Source organism: Dipodomys spectabilis, unplaced genomic scaffold (assembly GCF_019054845.1).
Source record: "Dipodomys spectabilis isolate Male_0828 unplaced genomic scaffold, ASM1905484v1 ptg000760l, whole genome shotgun sequence".
Taxonomy (NCBI): domain Eukaryota; kingdom Metazoa; phylum Chordata; class Mammalia; order Rodentia; family Heteromyidae; genus Dipodomys; species Dipodomys spectabilis.
Window position 1 is genome coordinate 117,252 of NW_024871437.1, and position 21,231 is coordinate 138,482.

At 65.1% G+C, this 21,231-nt stretch overlaps 1 protein-coding gene across 1 annotated transcript in view; it reads right to left on the reverse strand.

Annotated features, from left to right (window-relative positions):
• Window positions 1-2,489: 2,489 nt before the first annotated feature.
• Window positions 2,490-21,231, reverse strand: part of Ablim2 (actin binding LIM protein family member 2) — a 98,621-nt gene continuing 79,879 nt past the window's right edge. The window contains exons 19-23 of the mRNA XM_042672697.1: window positions 15,444-15,505; window positions 10,387-10,441; window positions 9,237-9,244; window positions 9,009-9,089; window positions 2,490-3,180 (exon numbers count right to left, since the gene is read on the reverse strand). Of these exons, the coding sequence (XP_042528631.1) occupies window positions 3,067-3,180; window positions 9,009-9,089; window positions 9,237-9,244; window positions 10,387-10,441; window positions 15,444-15,505 (320 nt within the window). The 3' untranslated portion in view covers window positions 2,490-3,066. The remainder of the gene's footprint in view (window positions 3,181-9,008; window positions 9,090-9,236; window positions 9,245-10,386; window positions 10,442-15,443; window positions 15,506-21,231) is intronic.

Consider the following 21,231-nt stretch of genomic DNA (forward strand, 5'->3'; position numbering starts at 1 on the left):
CACAGCCAGCATTCGACCACTTGAGCCGTGCCTCTACTCTTGCTTTTTGTCGGGTCATTGGAGATCGGATCTCAAGTTTTCTCTCTTGAGCAGGTTTGACAGCTTGACCCTCCGGATCTCTGTTTCCTGCGTGGCTGGGATCCCAGGCTTGGACACTGGTGCCCACCCTGGTCTAGTTACTTTTGAGGCAGGGTCCTGCGGGTTTGCCTGGGGTAGACTCACGCCGTAGTGCTCCCACTTACACCTCTCTAGTGCCTGGGACTAGCGTCATTTCTGAGGCGAAGACAAGACCTGCCGTGGGCTTCCCGTGCTCTCTGGACCAGTAGGTTCTGAAGCTGGTTCCAAGTTAAGCAGCTGTCGGGGGAGGGGGAAGGGGGGAGGGGAGAGAGGGGTGGGAAGGAGACCCTCCCCCTCTCTCCCAGGGTTTCCCACACAGGCTCCAGGGGCTGCTGACTCAGGACAGGCAGCCGACCGGGAAGACAGCGCCGCGCTTGGCCGTGGCCGGGGGTGGGCGGTGGGCTGTTGTGAAATATACATTTGGTCTCGTCCGCTTCCTGGCATGTACATTCCCGACACCCTCGGAATCAGCTGCGTGATTTGTTTTGTAGGCAAATGGACAGACAGATGGCCGGAAGCCGGTAGCGGGCTGCAGGCCGGTCGTAGGAAAGCCGAGGCAGGGTTGGGGCTCTCCCCGCAGTGGGGGACGTGACCAAGAGTGGAAGGCCAGGAGGACGGGCTGGGGGCTTCAGGAGAGCCGGCCCCTCCCCCCTCCCCCGCTCCCCTCCCCCACCCTCTCCGCTGCTCCTCTCCTCATCCGGGTCCTTTGAGATCCGCCAGGAAACACAGGCGTGTCCCTGGAAAATTCATCAACCCAAGGGCGGGGCTGGGACCTCCAGTTTGTAGCTGGCGGTCGGCAGCTGGGGGGCCCCAGGCCTGGCAGGGAAGCCGGGTGCGGGCAGGGGCTGGGAACTTCCGCCCCGTCCCGCGAGGCTGGTCTCTGGGCTGGGCTGCCTCTGGAGCACCGATGGTATCTGCACAGTGCGGGGGGGGGGGGGACCCCACACAATTCTTGGTGGGGCCACAGGTTGACTGTGAAGACAGAGGAAGCAGTGGGGGCTCTCTACACAGCGGGGCCTGGAACCTGGGGAGGCAGATTCAGAGCTTCTGGGCCTGGCCTGGCCTTACACCCCTCCCTGCCCCTGGCCAGGCCGGTCCTCCCACGGGCCTGGCCCGGAGCCAGGCGTCCCAGGAGCCTCTCTGCAGGGCGGCCTGGTCCCATGCGGTCAGCGCCCGGTAAGTGTGGAGCCTCTGCCCTGGGAGCCGCCTGGCCACGAAGCCACGCGTGGCCTGAGACGGAAGCCCCAGTCCCGCGGGCCAGACCTCCCCTCCGCTGCCGAGACGCCGCCGAAGCTCCCGCAGCCCAGGGGGCTGCGGGGCGGGGTGTCAGGGAAGGGGGTACGGCCGCCGCCGCGCCAGCCGGGGCTCCATCCGACCCGACCGCAGCCTCTGGGAGTGGGGGGCCCATCTCCGGAGGCCCTGCCCCGCGCACCCCTCCCCGGAGCTTCCCCAGATTCCAGAGACACCCCCCACACACACGGAAGAGTGCCGTCCTTCCACGGCCACGGCGTGTCACTTTTTATTTTCTCGGGGTTCTTTGTGGTCAGACAGGACACAGTGCACATGGGGAAAGGGGGTTCCGGTCACTAAATGGCAGGAAGCAGATTTGGTGCCAACTCCCCCCTCCAGGGCCCAGCCGGGCTGGCGAGCAGCGAGTGCCGAGTGGGGGTTCGGTGTGCAGCGGTTGAGGAGACGCGCAGGCGTGACTCGCGCGGGGACAGACGGGGCTCACGGGGGGTCGGGGAGCCGGCTTGGGGTGCAGGCCCGGCGGTGCGTCGGCATCCTGGCAGGCACGCGCCTCCCCCACTCCCCACGACCGAAGCCTGTGCGAGCGGGGCGCGGAACGCGGGGGGGCGGCCTCCTGCTCCGTGTCGGGGACCCCACCTTCTCTGGAGGCAGAGACGGGGAGCAGTGGCGTCTCCGCCCTGCTCCACCCGTGTGGTGGGCGCCCCCCCCCCCCCCGTGGGGCACACAGGAGCAGGGAGCCGGACCCCGCGGGCTCCCTTTATTCCAGGACCTCGGCCACTGGGGCAGGTTTTCTCTCCAGACTTAGAAAGTACCAGCGCAGGAGCCGGTAGAGGCCACGCGGCACGCGTGTTTGCCCACGGCACTAGCTGGGGACTCCTTCCAGGCCGTCCCTTGTGACACAGAGGAAGGAAGGGAGGTGAAGGGGGTGGGGAGCCCCAGGCCGCGGGGCAGACGCTGCGCACGCGCACGCACACGCGCACGCACACGCGCACGCACACGCGCACGCACACGCGCACGCACACGCGCACGCACACGCGCACGCGCACGCACGCGCACATGCGCACGCACGCATGCGCACACGCGCACGTACACGCACACGCGCACGCACACGCACACGCACACGCGTGGGGGAGGTAAGGCGGGGTCGCTCCCGTGCGGGACGCGCCCAGAGCTAAACGCTGCACATGGGCTGTGGCGGGCGTGAGGAAGCTAGACTGCTTAGTAAAATAAAAACCTCTGTGCTGTTGACAGCCGTCACTTAGGTGTCTAGGGGGTGATTGGGAAGGGGGGTCACACGCGGGCACGGGCTGCGGCACCCTGTCTGGTTGACGTTCAGCCCCCCCCCCCAATAGAGGAGACCGTCACAGACGGCTGGAACAGTGACCGCCGCTGCTTGGCACCGCACTGCGCTCCGGCTGCGCGGGGCGGCGTCTGTGGCTGGCAGGCCCCAGCCATGGCTGGACCCAGAGCCTCACGCGGGGCCGGGGCACTGCAGGGGCCGGGAAGGGGCTCCGGGATGACCCGGCCGAGCCGAGGAGGGGGTGTGTGGGTCAAGCTGGCCCCCTGGCCCTAAACTACAGGCAGTGCGGGGCCCTCCCCCTGCCCCCCATGTCCCCAGGGCCGTCCCGCCGCCGGCCCCCGCTGGCCAGGCCGAGGCTCGGGGGCCTTCATGACACCGGGGCCAGGCGCTGGCTGGCGCCGTCAGAAGAGCAAGGCCTTTTTCTTGAGGTCGTTCCGCTTCCACAGGGCCAGGCGGTCGAACTCCTCCACGCTCATGCCGAACACCTGCTGGAACTCGTCGGCGGACAGGTGTCTCTTCAAGCAAGGAGAAGGGGGGTGGGGGGGTGAGCAGCCCGGCCGGCCTCGGCCGCCGCGGTGGGCGCGCCCTCCCTGTGCCCGGCCCCCTGGCGGCCTCGGCCCCACAGGAGCGGAGCTCAGAGGCTGGGGCTCGGCTGGGGCTCCCCCCAGGCACAGCGCACAGCGGGGTCCTCCGCTCCACCCAGCCTGGCCTTCCCCGTGGGCCTGCAGCAGCCCCCCACACACCGTGTCTGGGACTGTGAGCCGCCTCAGGTGGCTGCATTGTCACCTCTCCTGTCACAGCTGCTGGCTGTGGGCACCAGGCCGGCGGCACGGTGCCCTGCTACCCCGTGTTCCCACAGAGGAGGCTGTGAGGCCCCAAGACAGAGAGGCCCCAGCCAGGTCCCCGCACACATCCCCCCCCCCCCCCCCCATCCTGGACGCCAGAGCCCCGGGCCCCGCATTCACCCCGGGCCCCGCGTTCACCCCGGGCCCCGCCTGCCTGCCTCTGCACCAGGCAGCAAGCGCGGCCGGCCTGGCTGGGCTGAGCCGGCACCGGGGGCTCGGCCCCCAACCTCGGCTGGCAGCCCTCTCCACGGCTCCCAGAAAGCCCTCACTGCTCCCGCCCACTCACGCCCTCCCCCACGAGCCGCCCCAAGATTCCGGGGCTTTCCAGAGTGTGTACTGCCCCGCACAGCCCCGCTGCCCAGCTGGCCGGAGACCCAGTGGCGGCAGCCAGCCGGGCCCAAGAGTCCGAGTCTTCCCAGGCCGCCGCGGTGGGGCCGGCGGGCGGGGAACGGGGGCCGGCGAGGGGCAGGTGTGGTTCCTTTTGTGCTGCTGAAAGTGTTTTGGAACTGGTTATTGGTGGTGGGCACAAAACACTGAGTGAGCACTGGTGAGCCGCGACCTTCACCACGGTGAACGGTTCTCGCCCCAGATGGCGCCGTGCGCATCCTCAGCCTTGAAGCAGAGCCGCGCCAGGCTGGAGCGGGAGCGGTGGCCCACGCCATCGGCTGCGTCCGAGACGCGCTCTGTTCACCAAAGTCCCGGAATCTGCGTGGCGTGCAGGGCGGGAGCCAAGTTCCCCAGCACACACACATGCCCAAGGCACACACACAAGCACAGGCGTGCACACTCATACACACACACGAACAGAAGCACGCACAACAGACAGCAAAGCACACGTGTGCGCTCCTCTGTGGGTCATACGTGCACGTAACGCACACACAAATATACACATAACGTGTGTACAGTGCACACACGGGATCAGTGTTCACACCTGTGCACATACGTGTGTGCACACACGTGGTGTCACTTGCCACACACAAGCACACATGCAGGCGTGTGAACAACACCCGTACCCAGGCACGCAGTGGTCACAGAAGCACGGATTCACACGGCGCAGTGAGCACACCCCAACACAGCCAGCAAGCCCCCAGGACGAGGCCTGGCCGACCGCCGGCTGGCGTTAGAGCGGCGCTCCTGACAGCCAGTGAGCCAGGACACATCAGATGCTGAGGGTGTCACTGGAGACCACGGCCGGGCTCACACCAGAGCCCCAGCGCCCATCCGCTGCCCCGCCCCCAGCGCCCATCCGCTGCCCCGCCCCCAGCGCCCATCCGCTGCCCCGCCCCCAGCGCCCATCCGCTGCCCCGCCCCCAGCGCCCATCCGCTGCGCCGCCCCCAGCGCCCATCCGCTGCCCTGCCCCCAGCGCCCATCCGCTGCGCCGCCCCCAGCGCCCATCCGCTGCCCCGTCCCCAGCGCCCATCCGCTGCGCCGTCCCCAGCGCCCATCCGCTGCGCCGTCCCCAGCGCCCATCCGCAGCCCGTCCCCAGCGCCCATCCGCTGCGCCGTCCCCAGCGCCCATCCGCTGCGCCGTCCCCAGCGCCCATCCACTGCGCCGTCCCCAGCGCCCATCCGCTGCCCCGCCCCCAGCGCCCATCCGCTGGCCCATCCCCAGTGAGCGAGAAGACGGCAAGGTGTGAACAGCTCTCCAACCCACAACCACACAGCCTGCGATGCACAGGCCCGCCCGACACCCAGGATGCTCGAATTCGGGGCCCCGACGGGGCAAGGAGGAGTGTGTAACAAGGAAAGGCCAGAGACTGAGGTGTGCTCCCGAGAGCTGGTGCTCCCGGCTGGTGAGGGGAGGACGGGGGGGGGGGGGTCTGAGGACGGGGGGGGGGTCAGTGGGGGTGGGGGATGGGGTGGGTGCTGAGGGGGAGGGGGAGGGGGGAGCCGGTCACCAGCGGGCTAGCCACGTGCGACCTGTGACGGTGTGGTTAATGGGGAACACGCCAGGCTGGAGGCGGGGAGCTCCCATAAGCTAGGGAAGGGGGGTGAGGGTGAAGCCCACACTTGGCTGCGGGCAGCAGCCGGGACGTCAGTGGCATCGTGTGCGCGGTGGCCGTGCCCGTTCAGGGATGCCGTCACCCTCCTCCCCAGGTCCCTGCACCCGCCTCGTCCACTGTGTCCGCGGCCTGGACTTGGGTCTCGGACCTCCAGGAGGCCCTGCTATCGCCCTCACCTGGGCTGGGGAGGCCCTGTGGCTGCTAGCCCCTGGCAGGACCCAGGGAGGCCTGGGGGGCCGTTTTTGGGGCCCCGTCTGTGGGGCTGCGGGGACAAAGGCTTTCCCCATGCACGTGCCGCTGGCCAGGCACTCAGGCCCACGCTGGCCCAGCAAACCCCGGCGTGCCCGTGACCTCCCACCCCAGAAATCCACAGCATGCCTGTGCAGCCCGGCTCTGCCCAGACCTCCTGCCCCGGAGCCATGGCCCCTGAGGGCCTCCCCACAGCCTCCAGCCCTCCAGGAGCCTCCTGGGAGACACCAGCTCAGCCTCCAGAACTCCCTGCCTGGATTGCAGGGCGCTCAAATCAGGCGCATCGGGGCGCAGGCCTGGGGCCGTGTCTGTCAGACGCTAGGCATTAGGTAGGCATGGGCACCGGTGGTCCCGCCTGCCACCCCAGCTACTCAGGAGGCTGAGACTTGAGACTCCTGGATTGAAGCCAGCTTAGGAAGAAAAGACGCTCACCTCCAATTACCTACTCAAGCACTCGCCTTGAGCTGAAGAGCGCAGGGACAGCGCCCAGTTCCTGAGTTCAAGCCCCCCCCCAACAAAAACATGGACAAACATCTGGTTTTGGGTGAAGCCGATTAACCGTGAAGAGATGGGGTGCACCCCGGGACTTGGACGCTGCTCCACGACTTGAAGGATGCACGAACAGCGCCCACAGCCACCCTTGCCCGGCCCCGCCCCATCCCGATGCCTGGCGCCCTCTCCCCGTCTCAGGAGGCTGGCCTTGGAAACGAGCCCCCCTCGAGAAGATCTACGCATGAGCCAGCACAGAAAGCACAGTCAGGAGATGGGAGACACCGCCAGCCCTGGATCAAGCCATGCCTGAGGCCGCAGATCCCCGTTGTGAAGTCCCTCGCACCTGACACCTAGGAGTTACAGCAAAGCCAGGCGGGTGCGCCTCCCTCCGGCGCAGTGTCCTTGTCACCTGGCCAGGGTCAGCCCCCTGCTGAGGCCGGGTGAAGGCCGTCTCTGCTGCCCCAGTCGCTCACTCGGTGACTCTCAGTGTCTGCCTCTTCACGGTGCAGACATGAAGGCTAAGGACAGAGGCTGGTGCAGAGCCAGGGCGCTCCCTGCAGGCAGACTACACTCACCGGCCCCAGAGGCGCGCACAGGCCTCTGCTGTGAAGGGCCCCGACCGCTGCATCCTCAGGACCAGCCTGGGTGCCCCCAGCACGGGTCTCCCATCCCCTGCGGCCATCCGCCCCGCCGCAGAGGCCGAGCCTGTGGATCCGCTCAGTCTCCACCCCGTCGCCCTCCCGAGTACAGAGCAGAGCCCGGCCCGGTGTCCATCCATCCCACACCCCTCCCCTGACACTGCACGGACTCCTGGCCTCCTGAGGCTCCGCGTCCCGGCCAGAGGCCGGACAGGGCCTGGGCCATTCACCGAGTCCTCGCATGTCAGTCCTGGTGCATAGTAGGTGCTCAGCAAAGTTTCTTCTTCCAGCCAACCAATGTTCACTAACACTGCCATGCTGACTGAGCCAGCCCTCCTCCCATGACCACGGCCCACACCCGCAGGGGCAGCATGGCCACAGCCTCGCCGCCCTTCCTGCTCCTTCCTCCAAAACCCATGGGGGCTGGGCCATAACCACATTCCCGAGCCTCCCCCCTGGACCCAGTCCCTCTGCTGTCCACCCCTCCCCTGGGCCCAGCCCCTCCCCGCTGTCCACCCCTCCCCTGGGCTCAGCCCCTCCCCACTGTCCACCTCTCCCCCTGGGCCCAGTCCCTCCACGCTGTCGACCTCTCCCCCTGGGCCCAGTCCTTCCCCGCTGTCCACCCCTTCCCCTGGGCCCAGTCCCTCCCCACTGTCCACCCCTCCCCTGGGCCTAGCCCCTCCCCGCTGTCCACCCCTTCCCCCCCCGCTGTCCACCTCTCCCCTTGGGCCGTCCCTCCCCGCTGTCCACCTCTCCCCTGGGCCCAGCCCCTCCCTGCTGTCCACCCCTTCCCCTGGGCCCAGCCCCTCCCTGCTGTCCACCCCTTCCCCTGGGCCCAGCCCCTCCCCGCTGTCCACCCCTCCCCTGGACCCAGTCCCTCCGCTGTCCACCCCTTCCCCTGGGCCCAGCCCCTCCCCGCTGTCCACCCCTCCCCTGGACCCAGCCCCTCCCCGCTGTCCATCTCTCCCCCTGGGCCGTCCCTCCCCGCTGTCCACCTCTCCCCTGGGCCGTCCCTCCCCGCTGTCCACCTCTCCCCCAGGCCGTCCCCCCCCGCTGTCGACCCCTCCCCCTGGGCCCAGCCCCTCCCCGCTGTCCACCCCCTCCCCGGACCCAGTCCCTCCGCTGTCCACCCCTTCCCCTGGGCCCAGCCCCTCCCCGCTGTCCACCCCTCCCCTGGGCCCAGCCCCTCCCCGCTGTCCACCCCTCCCCTGGGCCGTCCCTCCCTGCTGTCCACCTCTCCCCCTGGGCCCAGCTCCTCCCCGCTGTCCACCCCCTCCCCTGGGCCCAGCCCCTCCCCGCTGTCCACCCCCTCCCCTGGACCCAGTCCCTCCGCTGTCTACCCCTTCCCCTGGGCCCAGCCCCTCCCCGCTGTCCACCCCCCTCCCCTGGGCCCAGCCCCTCCCCGCTGTCCACCCCCTCCCCTGGGCCCAGCCCCTCCCCGCTGTCCACCTCTCTCCCGGGCCGTCCCTCCCCGCTGTCCACCCCTCCCCTGGGCCCAGCCCCTCCCCGCTGTCCACCCCTCCCCTGGGCCCAGCCCCTCCCCGCTGTCCACCCCTCCCCTGGGCCCAGCCCCTCCCCGCTGTCCACCCCCTCCCCTGGGCCCAGCCCCTCCCCGCTGTCCACCTCTCCCCCTGGGCCGTCCCTCCCTGCTGTCCACCCCTCCCCTGGGCCCAGCCCCTCCCCGCTGTCCACCCCTCCCCTGGGCCCAGCTCCTCCCCGCTGTCCACCCCTCCCCTGGGCCCAGCCCCTCCCCACTGTCCACCCCTCCCCTGGGCCCAGCCCCTCCCCGCTGTCCACCCCCTCCCCTGGGCCCAGCCCCTCCCCGCTGTCCACCTCTCCCCCTGGGCCGTCCCTCCCTGCTGTCCACCCCTCCCCTGGGCCCAGCCCCTCCCCGCTGTCCACCCCTCCCCTGGGCCCAGCTCCTCCCCGCTGTCCACCCCTCCCCTGGGCCCAGCTCCTCCCCGCTGTCCACCCCTCCCCTGGGCCCAGCTCCTCCCCGCTGTCCACCCCTCCCCGCTGTCCACCCCCCCCCCCCGCTGTCCCCAGGCACGCGGCTGATGTCATGGCGAGGCCTCTGCGGGACCCTCCCCAGGAGCGAAGCCCCGCCCTGCTCACCTCCAGCCGTGTCCTGTCCACGTCCTTGGGCAGCTTCACGCGGATTCGGTTGGTCACGATGAGGGAGTCATAAGGGTAGACCTGCGGGAGGGAGCGGCGGTCACAGCGCCCGCGCAGCGGCCGGAGCGGGCGGGGCAGGGAGCCCCCAAGAGCAAAACAAGGCAACTCTGAACCTGGGCAGTGGCCGGCGGGGAGAGACGGACGGACAGACGCCGGGGAGGCCCTTACCTTGTACTCTGTAAGAGAAAGCGCAGAGGCACGGGTGGTTAGGAAGCACAGGCTCCAGCTGGGGGTGAGCCACCCCCAGGAGCCGCCCGCCCCCCGCGCCTGCCTCGGGGGCCCCGTGGGCACGTGGGGGCATGGTCGGGGGCTTCAGCCCAGACGGGGAGCTGGGAGATGGCACTGTGCTCCTTGGTGGGCACATATCCTCTCTGGTGGTCTGGGACACCCTGAGAAGGATGTTGCCTCAGTTTACCTACCTGCACAGTGGCTACTGGACCTTTCTGGGGGTGGGGGGCGTCTGACACTTGCACTGGCCTCTGACCACAGCCACAGGCTCCTCCTCCCCCCGCCTCTTGGGTGTGCTGGAGACCCGCACAGGGCCCTGTTCTGACTGGGCAGGTGTTCTACCGCTGGAGCCACGCCTCCAGCCCCGCTTGCGTTGGTTAGTTTTGAAGTGGGGTCTCACTTCACACCCTGGCCGGCCTGCACTGCCGTCCTCCAACTGTGCTGCTGTGTCACTGGGGACGGCCGGCGATCACACCACGGCGATCACACCACAGCACGAGCCACGGCGCCTCTTGGCCGGGTGACAGGCGTGAACAGCCCTGCCCACCACTGGTTTGAGATGGGGGTCTCACAACTTCTTTTTGCCTAGGCTGGCTCCCACGGTGACACCTGCCACCCAGATCTCTGCCTCCCAGGGAGCCGGTGACAGGCCTGAGCACAGTCCCCTTCCCCTCCTCCTGCGAACCATCCAGCGCACCCCAGCTCCCCAAAGTGTTTTCCTTCCAGACCGGAAGCCTTGATTAGACACGGACTCATTTAGCGCACGTGCGGGGTCTGTGCACACAGAGGCCAGGGACTCAGCCCGTGAGGAATGCCGGCGGCCACCCCAGGCGGCTGCCATCGGCTGTGAATCAGCCCAGGAGAGCCCCGGGGGCTTCGCCTGCCGCTCTGACCCGTAGAGACACAGACATCTAATAGTCCAGACCGCCACACCCACACAGGAGAGGGGCGTGGCGTGGTAGGAGTGGCACAAAGGGCACCGTGCCACCCCCAAGGACCCTGCCCGCCAGCAGGCCTTGGAATGAGCCTGGGGGACGTGGGCTATGACCCCTGCCCAGCCAGAGACCCACGGGGTGCCCGCCCTGTGTACCTCGCGTGCCCCAGCTGGCATCCAGGTCTGCTCCACAAGGGGCCAGGTTGGCGTTCTGGAAGAGAGAGAGAGCGCGCGCGAAGGCAAGTTGCAGGGCGCAGGCGGCAGGGGGCGGCAGGGCCCCGGCGCCTTTGTGTCCATACAGCCCGGAGAGCCGTCCCCGACACGGCCCCCAGGAGCCGTCCCCGGGGGCTGCAGCCGTCCGGGCCGCCTTCAGCAGCCCCCGAACCTGCCTGTCTGGTGCTGGGGCCCCTGGCCTGAGGTGAGCCTGGACCACGGCAGGTGGCTCAGCACCGTTGCCTGTCATCCTAGCTACTCAGGAGGCTGAGATCTGAGGATCGTGGTTCAAAGCCAGCCCGGGCAATTAACCAGTTAAAAACAAAGCCAGAAGTAGAACTGTGGCTAAAGTTGTAGAGAATAAAAGCTAGCCATGAACACAAGAGCTCAGGGACAGTGCCCAGGCCCTGAGTTCAAGCCCCAGGACCAGCAAAAAAAAAAGCCCCTGGTATCGGGAAGTGGCCGTGACTCACAAGGCGCCTCAGCATCCGTCCATCTGCCAACACTGCCGTCTTAAGGTATCAGCACCATGCTCACTCACCTCAACCCCTCCCCAGGACCTGTCCATCAGACCCCTGGGCGCTAACAGCAAGCAACCAACCAGCCTTAGCCGGCCTGGCCCGACGGACGCAAAGGGGTACTGCTGCCCCCTAGTGCCCGGGGATGGGCATGGCAGGCTGTCAGGAGGTCTGGGCCACCTCGTCGGTCTATCACCTCCATCCACCGTGGACACACATTAGAACCAGCCTTTCAGACGGGTGAGACGGGACTTCAGGGTGGGCAGGGGGTGGGCAGGAGAGCAGAGCAGGCAGGGCACCCCCAGCCCGCCGGCCCCCAGGTTCCAACGGAGCTGGGGGGGGTTCAAGGCAGCAGATGCTCTTCCTTCTCCCTTGTGGCACTCACTACGCCCCCACCGCCCTGTGGATCCGTCCTGTAGTCTGCTGCAACCTCCGGTCAGCCTCGAGAGCCACAGCAACACAGAGGAGGAAGAAACCTAGGCCTGTCCTGAATCCTAAGCCCTGGAATCACCAAAAAGGATGAGATGGTGGCCACGGACCACCTCCTGTTTGTACCGAGGCCCACGCTGGAGTGAGCCTCCTCACGCCACAGCAGCTGGGGGAAGCAGATATTATTTAGTGTCCTGGGATTTGAACTCAGGGTCTTGTACTTGCTCAGCTCACTTGCTCGGTGGGGGCTCTACCACTTGAGCTAAGTCTGATGTTTGTTTTTGTTTGTGTTTTTAGAGATGGGATCTCATAGACTTACTGCCGAGGTCCTCCCGAGTAGCTAGGACTATGTGTGTGAGCTTTGAGGTTTCCGTAATGATTCAAAGGAAACACATTGCACAGCACATGGGAAGATCTCACGAGCACGCTGTCATTGATCCTCATGATAACTTTAACAGATAAGGATCATTATTTTTTTTGCCTTAATTCTAGGAAACAGAGACTCAGAAATGTAAACAACTTGCCCACAGTTATTGCTGGGAGTTGAACTCGGGGCTAGGATTCTAATTCACAGGTTGCTTCTAATTCACAGGCTCATTCTGGCAATACAGCTGGGAATGTCAGCCTTCTTTAACTTGAGATTTTGTTTGCGATCACGTACAAAAGCGTTCTGGCAAATGTTTTATGAACCCGTGAAAACTGGATTAGAAAGATATATTTTTCCCATCTATCTATGAGATGAAGCTTGTGACTTATACCGTTCAGTTACTCTGTGTACTTTTAAGTGATTCTTTTTCCTTTATTGGACCCATGTCTTATTGCAAAAGAGCCAATTCAAATCATCTGCACTGCTGTATTTTTTCCACGGCGACTGGCATTTTCCTGTTGGGTGCATTTAAGTTGATGAATGCCATAACTGTCTTGTGACACTGGGTCTTTATCGTGATTGCTGTATTCCCTTCAACTGTTACTTTCTTTGAACTTCAATTTCCTTCCACTTGAATCGGCACACACATGGCTTCTACCTTCCTTCTCCTTGTGATTTTTAGCATCGTTGTTATTTTTCTACTTCTAATTGTTTGAAAGCTACTTTCAGTACGCATCTTGTAGTGACAGGCTCTGTCTGCACTATCTTTTCTAACCTGACGATCTTGGCCTTTTAACACTGGAATAGAGTCGCAGGTAGCAACAGAGTTTTTCAAAATGGACCTCCCAGGGAGCTGCTCCAAGGATCTGTGGGCGGCCAGAGACCAGGGGTGCATGTCAGAATCGCCGCTGCCTCCTGCGGCAGCCCTGTGCAGGGCGGGCGGTGAATGCATGCCTCCTGTGGCAGGCGGCAGCTGCCCTGTGCGGGGCGGGCGGTGAATGCACGCCTCCTGTGGCCCGCCCGGCCAGCACACGGCCATGGCGGCACTATCACGATCTCTGGGACACAGGGGCTCTGATCACAGGGACCTGGAACAAACTCGAGCATGGGCTTTCCCTCTCCCCACTCGGCCAGTGGATGAGGAGATCCACACAGCTGGGCGAGGTTAGGGAAGAAAGCCTTCTCCTGCCGCAGCGGGATTGGGTCTGACTGACTGCACCTGTGCTTTTAATTAGGCTCCAGAATCTCTTCGAGGAGAAGGAGAAGGAGAAGGAGGAGAAGGAGAAGGAAGGAGAAGGAGAAGAGAAGAGGAGGAAGAGGAGGAAAAGAAGAGGAGGAGGAGAGGAAAAGAAGAGGAGGAAGAGGAGGAGGAGGGGGAGGAAACAATCAAGAAGCCACCTAATAAATGGATCTGGTCATGGGGGATAAGGTCAGGAAAAGGTCATTGGCCATTGGGGAGAAGGTCATTGGCCTGGGGAGGTCAGGAGGTCATTGGCCTGGGGGAGAAGGTCAGGAGGTCATTGGCCTAGGGGAGGTCAGGAGAAGGTCACCGGCCTGGGGGAGAAGGTCATAGGCCTAGGGGAGAAGGTCAGGAGGTTATTGGCCTAGGGGAGAAGGTCAGGAGAAGGTCATTGGCTTGATGGAGAAGGTCAGGAGAAGGTTATTGGCCTAGGGGAGGTCAGGAGGTCATCAGCTTAGGGGAGAAGGTCAGGAGAAGGTCATCAGCCTGGGGGAAGTCAGGAGAAGGTCATCAATCTGGGGGAGAAGGTCATCGGCTTAGGGGAGAAGATCAGGAGGTCATCGGCCTAGGGGAGAAGGTCAGGAGAAGGTCATCGGCCTGGGGGAGGTCAGGAGAAGGTCATCGGCCTGGGGGAGAAGGTCAGGAGAAGGTCATCGGCCTGGGGGAGGTCAGGAGAAGGTCATCGGCCTGGGGGAGAAGGTCAGGAGAAGGTCATCGGCCTGGGGGAGGTCAGGAGAAGGTCATCGGCCTGGGGGAGAAGGTCAGGAGAAGGTCATCGGCCTGGGGGAGGTCAGGAGAAGGTCATCGGCCTGGGGGAGGTCAGGAGAAGGTCATCGGCCTGGGGGAGAAGGTCCAGCGCTCAGGCTCTGGGCTCGGCTGAACCGTAAGATGCAGGTCACACCACTGAGCAGAGGCAGGTTCATGTTCTCTGAGAACATGAAGTTCTCAGAGAAAAGGAACAAGGAATCAATTTGGAAGGGAGTTCTTAGAGAAGAGCAACCCTGGAACCTGCGCTGGGTGTGGCCACAGGACCCCGGCGGTGAGCCAGAGCGCCGGGCACGCGCCTTGGTTCCCCAGGAGGATGGACTCCAGCTCTGGGGCGGGAAGGGCACCCGGCTCGCTCCCGCTCTCCTCCACCCGCTGGGCTGGCAGCAGGACTGTGCCCAGGCCCGGCTCTCCTATAAAGCCAAAGCGTGTGCCCGCAGCCGTCCTGAGGGTTGAAGAGGGTCCGGCCAGGACGCCTGGCCTCCCAGGCAGAGGCTCCTCACGCCAGGATGCCGCAGACGAGGAGGCGGTGGAAGCCCCCGCCATGGCCCTGAGCACAGACTGTCCCGCGGGTGCCCAGCCATGAGCAGAGCGCCGTCCCTCATCCCCCCCCCCCCCCCGCCTCCCCCTGAGACTGAGCGGACCCCAGATCCTGACATGAGCTCACAGTGCACGCTGCGCACCACCAGTTCCTGGGCAAGACAGCAGCCGTTCTAGGCAAGAAGAGAACATTCTAGAAAGTGTTCCCACTGTCCCCAGGGCCTCTGACCCCAAGGGGAGGGGGCTGCAGAGTCCGGGCAGTGTCTTGTCCCCTGCGTTCCCGTGAGATAGAGGGGACCTAGGTCCTTTGGCGGGCACAGGAGCATGCTGCATGCGCGGGTCATTCCGGAATGGGAAGCGCAGGGAGTGGGGGGAGGGGGTGGGGTCCACTGGCTTTCCACCATGCCGCGATGCTGAGGGGGGGTGGGAGGGGTCCTGGGCTGGGACCCCAGCAGCCAACAGCAGATCTGACCGGGCCGGGGACGATGAGAGACGGAAGTGCCCTGCATCCTCACGCCTGGGAGATGCCCGGGGCTGCGCTTGTAGGGACAAAAACTGGGAAGAGGCTGCGGGGCGGCGGAGGGCTGGTGCCCTGGGAAGCTGGGCCTCGGAGCGGCGTGGCCGAGCTCTGGAAGTTTAGATCTGGCTGCCACAAGGGTGGGAGCGGGGCAGGAGGGGAAGGGGGGGAGGGCGAGGCAGCCAGGAGCAGGGGCAGGGGCCTGGGCACAGGTCCGCGGGGTCACGGGTCAGCCCAGCCCTGCACGGGCCGGCGCTGCGCCACAGGACGCCACAGGACGCCACTCCTAGTCACCTTGCTACGGCGCAGCCGCCCAGCCTCAGATAGGGGCTGTGGCCGGCTCAGGCACCCAGAAACCTTTCCTGGGCCTTACTGGACCCTGCATCCCAGGGGAGAAACCCCAGGAGCCCATCGCTGTGGCCGTCTGCCTCTCCCTTCTCCCCCATCCTGGGGTCAGCCTGGGGGGGCGCAGAGGGGAGGAGTCAGGTGGCCAGATCACATCCGGGTATGGGAGGCTCCGTGTGTGGGGGGCGCAGAGGTGGGCGGGCGCCGCTCCGCCTGGCTGTGGGGAGGGAGGCTGCGGGGAGGGGAGGGCCAGGGCAGCGGGGAGGGCCGAGTACCTACCCGGAGGTCCAGGCCATCCTTCCCGGGTCCTGGGAGAGAGTCAGGTTTGGAATAGGGGAAGCCTGCAACACACACAGCACAGCTCCGTCACGCCCGCCCCCGCCAGGCCGGGGTGTGCGGGGGTCTCCCCTGACTCCAGTGTGACCCCCGGGCATGGGCTGGGAATAAGCCGGGTCCGGGAACTCCCCTCCCCCACCCCTCAGAGCCCCAAGGACGCTGCCACTGGCTGGTCCATCATGTCACCCAAGCCAGCTTCTCATTCTCCAGGTGGAGTCCGGACTGGAGGGTCCCCGGGGGCGAGCAAGGGGTCCCCATCCTGTGCCAAGAGCACCACCAGCCAACGGGGCTGTAGTCAGACACACTCCAAGCTCCTCCTGAATGTGGGACCCTGAGCCCTTGGCCCTCCCCGCCGGCCTCTTCCAAGGCGCCGGAGAGGCGGCTCACAGGAGGTGAGGGCATCTCCTGAAGGGACGCAACAGGGCGTCCTCCCACCCCATGTGGCAGGTTCCCTACTCCAGGAAGTGCCCTTGTGTCCACTAGACCAGGGCCTTGGCCTGGTCTGGCCCCACCCCCGGCCCCGCCCCAGGCCCCGCCCACCCAGCAGCACAGGCCAGCTGAGCTAGTGTCCTCGGAGATGCTGGGCAGCCCCCAGGGGACTCGGGGAAGGGTGGGTCCTGTCCCTCTGTGCTCACGGGGTGCCTGGTCTGGGGGCAGGGGGAGCTCACTTCTGAGCAGAGCTGCTGGACCAGGCCCCTTGTGTGTGGGGTCCACACGGAGCAGAAGGACGCAGTGGCTTGCTTCCTGTGGACACAGGGTCTAAAGAGATCTTCAGCTGGGGACCGGCTTGGGGTCCCACCAGGTGGCCTGTGGGAAGGCTCTGGAGGTAGGTCGGTGGGGGGGGGGGGGAGGGCAGATCTCTAACATCAAGGCCAGGGTCTCCAAACTTCCCTTGGCAGAGGAGGGGACGGGACCTGCAGTCGTAGGTGAGCGGTGACCCTCTGGAAGGAGGGGAGGGCAGCGGCTGGAGAGGGGTGGGTCTGCTGGGCGGATCCGCTCCGAGGGTACACAGCTTAGCCTACTTCTCACATTGCACAGAAAGGAATGGAGGCCCAGAGATGGGCAGGCCTTGACCTGAGGCTGCCCAGCAGGGCCGAGGCCTCCTGACTGGCAGGCTGGAGCCGTTCCCACCCCACACACGCAGCGAGGGACACACCAGGGTCCGGGGGACCCGCCCGGCTGGACGGAGAAGCCGGATGCTAGACAATGGTTCTCAAAGTGGGTGCTGGCCAGAGGCATCATCCTCTCCACTGAGCTTGCAGAGACACAGACGGTCCCCCCGCCCTGCTCAGCCAGAGCGGGGTGGAGAGCACCCCCTGAGCCACCACCGAGTCACACAACCTCGCAGGGCACCGGACCACGCACTCCGTTCCGGGGACCACTGCTTTCACCCCCAGGTCACCGGCACGTGCCTCTGGGGATGTTCCCACCGCGGCGGGGCCGGCTCGGGCGCTGCAAGCTTCACATTTCAGAAACTGAAGAAGAGGAGGGTCTAGGGCATCACTCCCTCACTACCCACGCCAGGTCCTTTCCTTCGGAAGCTCCAGACCTCCTCCCATGACTGAGAGCCCGTCAGCCATGGCCGGAGGGCTGCCCGGGACAACACCTTCACCCAGCTTTCCAGAGCCCCAGGACATGTCCCCCTCCCCCTCCCCCTGAAGAACATCTGCCCTCTTTTCTTTTTTGAAATTCATTATCCTTAACTATTTGTACAAAGGGGTTTCCAGTCAAGATAATAACTTATAAGTAGCATCTTTTTTTCCCTTTTTCCTCAGTCGTGAGGCTTGAACTCTGGGCCTGGGCGCTGCCCTTCAGCTCTTCAGCTCCAGGCGAGCACTCCACCACTTGAGCCACAGCGCCACTTCCGGTTTTCTGGTGGTTCATTGGAGAGAAGAGTCTCACAGACTTTCCTGGCTGGGCTGGCTTTGAACTTCAGATCTCAGCCTCCTGAGTAGCTGGGATTACAGGTGTGAGCCACGGGGGTGCAGCTATGAATAGCATCTTGACCCATGTCACCCTGAAGGATATTTTTATAGCCTGCAGAACACACCCAGGGGAGCGTTCCTTTCAGCCCTGGAAACAGGAAGAGCGGACCCCTCCCTCTGGTCTCCACAGTTTCTGACGAGAAATCTGCAGTCATCCAACTTGGGGGAGTTTTCCTTTCCTGACGCCTCTATTCCCACTTTCCAAGATTATTTTTATGTTTGTCTGCCACCAGCTCCCAGACGCTTCATAGCGACCTGTGCTGACACAGATGTGGTTGTTGCTGTCGACCCTGGTGGAGGTTCTCTGAGTCTCTTGAACTTGAAGGTTTGTGTCTTTTGCAAAGCTCAGTACGTTGTTAGCTATGATTTCTTTGACTGTTTTTCAAGCCCATTCTCTCTCCTCTCCTGAGAATCCGTCCCTGAGTGTCTGCTCGCCTTTTCCTCTGCCGTCCGCGTCGCTAGGCCCAGCCGCTCTCCTCTGCTGCAGACTGGCCCCGGGCCAGGACGCAGACCAGCTGTTCTGTTCTCAGACTCACCCAGCAGAATTGTCCATTTTGGTTATCTTCCTGTTTCGTTTTTATAGTTTCCATTTGATTCTTCTTTTCTTCTTCTTCTTTAGTAATGGACCCTGGGGCCTGACTCAGGGCCTGGGCACCATCTCTGAGCCTTTTTGTGCCCAAGGCTAGCGCTCTACCCCTCAAGCCACAGCACCACATCTGGCTTTTTCTGAGTTGGTTAATTGGAGATAAGAGTCTCACAGACTTTTTTGCCTTTGAACTGTGATCCTCAGATCTCAGTCTCCTGAGTAGCTAGGATTACAGGCGTGAACCTGGCTTGCATATTTTTTCTTTTTATAGGTTTTCGGAACCAGAACTGCTCGCTGAGCTATTTTGCGATAGCGCTCTTCAATCCTCACGGGGCAACGCAGCGCCCCGCTTCCCCTTGGTGCTGTCGGTTAACTGTCATTCCTCATCCTGATGGTTCCTCTCAGAGTTCTTGCTGTGAGGAGTCATTTTTCTATTGCACCCCTAAGTGGACCCTAAGTCGGAAGACGAGACCTGACTTCAGTCTTCCCTCAGGTGGCTGCGTTCTGTGGGGGTCACAGGGCCCGCTGTTACGGGCAGAGGTTCCAAGGATGATTTAATTCTCAGAACACTTGGCACAGTTCTGCTCTGGTCCGTTGGGCCCGCCTGGTGCTGCCCGCATGCCAATCCCTTCGCTGCTGCGGCTGCCCGTGGGCAGGGGTTCCTCTGTGCCTCCCGGTGGAGGTGGACGGAGACCACCCAGAGTCCTCGGGGCCCTGGCTTCCGTCCCAGACACCGTTGGCGCTCTGCACACGCCCCAGAGGCCTCGGCCCTCCCCACTCCACAGGAAGGGAGGCGTGTTCTCTGCTGACCCAGCTGTCCCCAGACCCGGAATGCTCCTGGGTGACCCGGTAGTACACCCACCCCACCTCCTGGGCTGCTAGAGTGTGGGAAGTCGGCCCCCACGCCCCCAGGCCTGACACCTGCCCGGTTCCCCACGGGCTGCGGTCACGGCCGGGCCTGGGCAGTGACCACAGCCGTGAGAGGACAGGTGGTGAAGCAGGCTGTGCCCAAGTGTCAGGGAGTCCTTCCCGCCTTGAGCCCATGGGAGCCAGAGAGGAGGAGGCCGCGACCGGCCCGCCCGCTCGCTGGCTGGCACGGAGGGCAGCCGGCGGCCCGGGCCTGGCCAGGCAGCGGGAGTGGGTGCGGGCCTCCCGGGGAAGGGACATGCAGGGGAAAGGGTCAGCGGGGCGAGGGGCTCCTCTGTGCCGCACCCTCTGCTCTCCAGAGCTTTTCCCCAGGCCTCCCCGCCACGTCTCCCCTGCTGCTCCCGTGTAAGCACTGTGGTCTTGTGGGGACCCGAGTCCTCCCGCTAGCCAGCGGCGTTTGCTGTGCCGACACATTCCAGCCACGATGGGCGTGGATGTGGCGCGCGCGGGCACAGGTGTATGTGGTGTGTACACAGGTGTGCACGTACGCGTGTGTGCCTGCAGGGGACCTCAGAAGAGAGGAGGGGCCCTCAGCGGTCAGGGACGTGAGACCCGCGGACGCAACGGTTCCAGGCCGCCTCCTGCTCTGCCCTCAGCGGTCAGGGATGTGGGACCCGCGGACTCAATGGTCCCAGGCCGCCTCCTGCTCTGCCCGGGGGGGCGGGGTGGCCTCATCCCGGAAGACCGTCTTCACAAGCAGGGAGCCCCCGCGCCTGCAGAAGCCAGGCCTCCGCAGAGGGAGGATGGTTTTGAGTCTGAGGGCACCCACGTAAAGTTAGATTGTACTCCCAAATCCAACTGTCAGGGAAGGGAACAGGAGTGTGGCTCAGGGGGCAGGAGCCCCCCCCAGGCCCGCATGGGGCTCCAGGGTTCCTCCCCGAGACTGCGAGACGAAAACTCCCCAAGCAGAAAGACTTTTCTCCAGACAGCGTGGGCCTCCCCCTGGCTTCCCTCTCCGCCTGTGCCACCGGCATGTAGTCGCTACTCAGTAAACACTGGGTGGAGGGACAGATGACAGACCGACAGGAGGCCGAAGGGCCACAGCTTCTCCCGCCGGCCTCCGCCCCTCCCAGCTCCCGAGGGGGGCCGTGGGCACTCAGCTCAGCCTCTGGAGTGGGTACTCCAGAAGTACCTGCTGAGCGTCACGCATCTCAATTCAGCCAGCACTGGCGGGCCCCGGCGGCGTTGGGTGGCGCGATCTCCCCCCAGGTGGATGTCGGGGTGCAGGCGGGCACGCTGGCTGCGTGCACACACACTATCGGGGGTAAAGCCTGGCAGATGGGGGCAAGAGGGGGGATGCTGGATGTGCCCCTTCCGCCCAGACTGCTCACGAGGCTCATGGAGGATGAGGTGGGCCTCAGCCGGGTCCACACTGCCGACGCCCTCTGCCCGGGAGGGACGGCTTCAGAGACCTGCTGCAGATCTCAGAGGGGCGGGCTTCCTGCTTGGACGGCCCGGTGGGGGACATGAGGAGAAACAGAGGGGCAGGTCGCAGAGTCACGACCCCAGGTCTGTACGGGCACCACAGGGCCGGACCTGTCCCTCAGGAGGTCAGAGGCAACCCCGGGCCCCGAGTCAGGCCTGCCTGTCCGGCCGGGGAAGGGCTGGTGCTGGGGAGGTCACCTGGACATCGTTGCCTGCTCTGTTGGATCCCAGGCAGAGGTCTGGCTGTGTCCCGACCGCCGTGCTGGAGCCTCCGCTCCACGCGTGGGGACACGTGCGTGCCAGGCAGGAAGGCCCTCGCGACAGGGCCTTGGCCACACACTGCACTGCGCCGCCCGGGGCTTGAGGGGTGTGTGGAGCTCCTCCGGAGGCGCAGGCGGGCGGGCCGGACCAGCACCCCTCCCGGCCTGTCTGCCACGCGGTTCGGGGCCCGGACTGCTCCCAGGCTCCCACGCGGCCCCGTGCGTGCATCCGGGACCCCAGGGCCGGCATTCACCCGCGAGTGGAGACGGCACAGAGAACACGACGCCTTTGTTGGTTTCAATCGTTCTTTAACCCGCGGCAGGCCCTGCCGGGCACACCGCGCCTCACGCACCCACGGGCACCTGGGCCTTGCAGAGGTCAGACTCGCGGCTCACCACAGGGAGGATGCGGCCTGGTTACTGAGCATCTACGGCGGCCAGGAAGGGGTCTCCTAATGACCCACGAGGCAGCCGTGCACATGGCGCGGCCCGCGGCTGCCAGTGTGGTCTCAGGGAGCCTGGACTTAAACTAGGGCCTAGGTCACCGA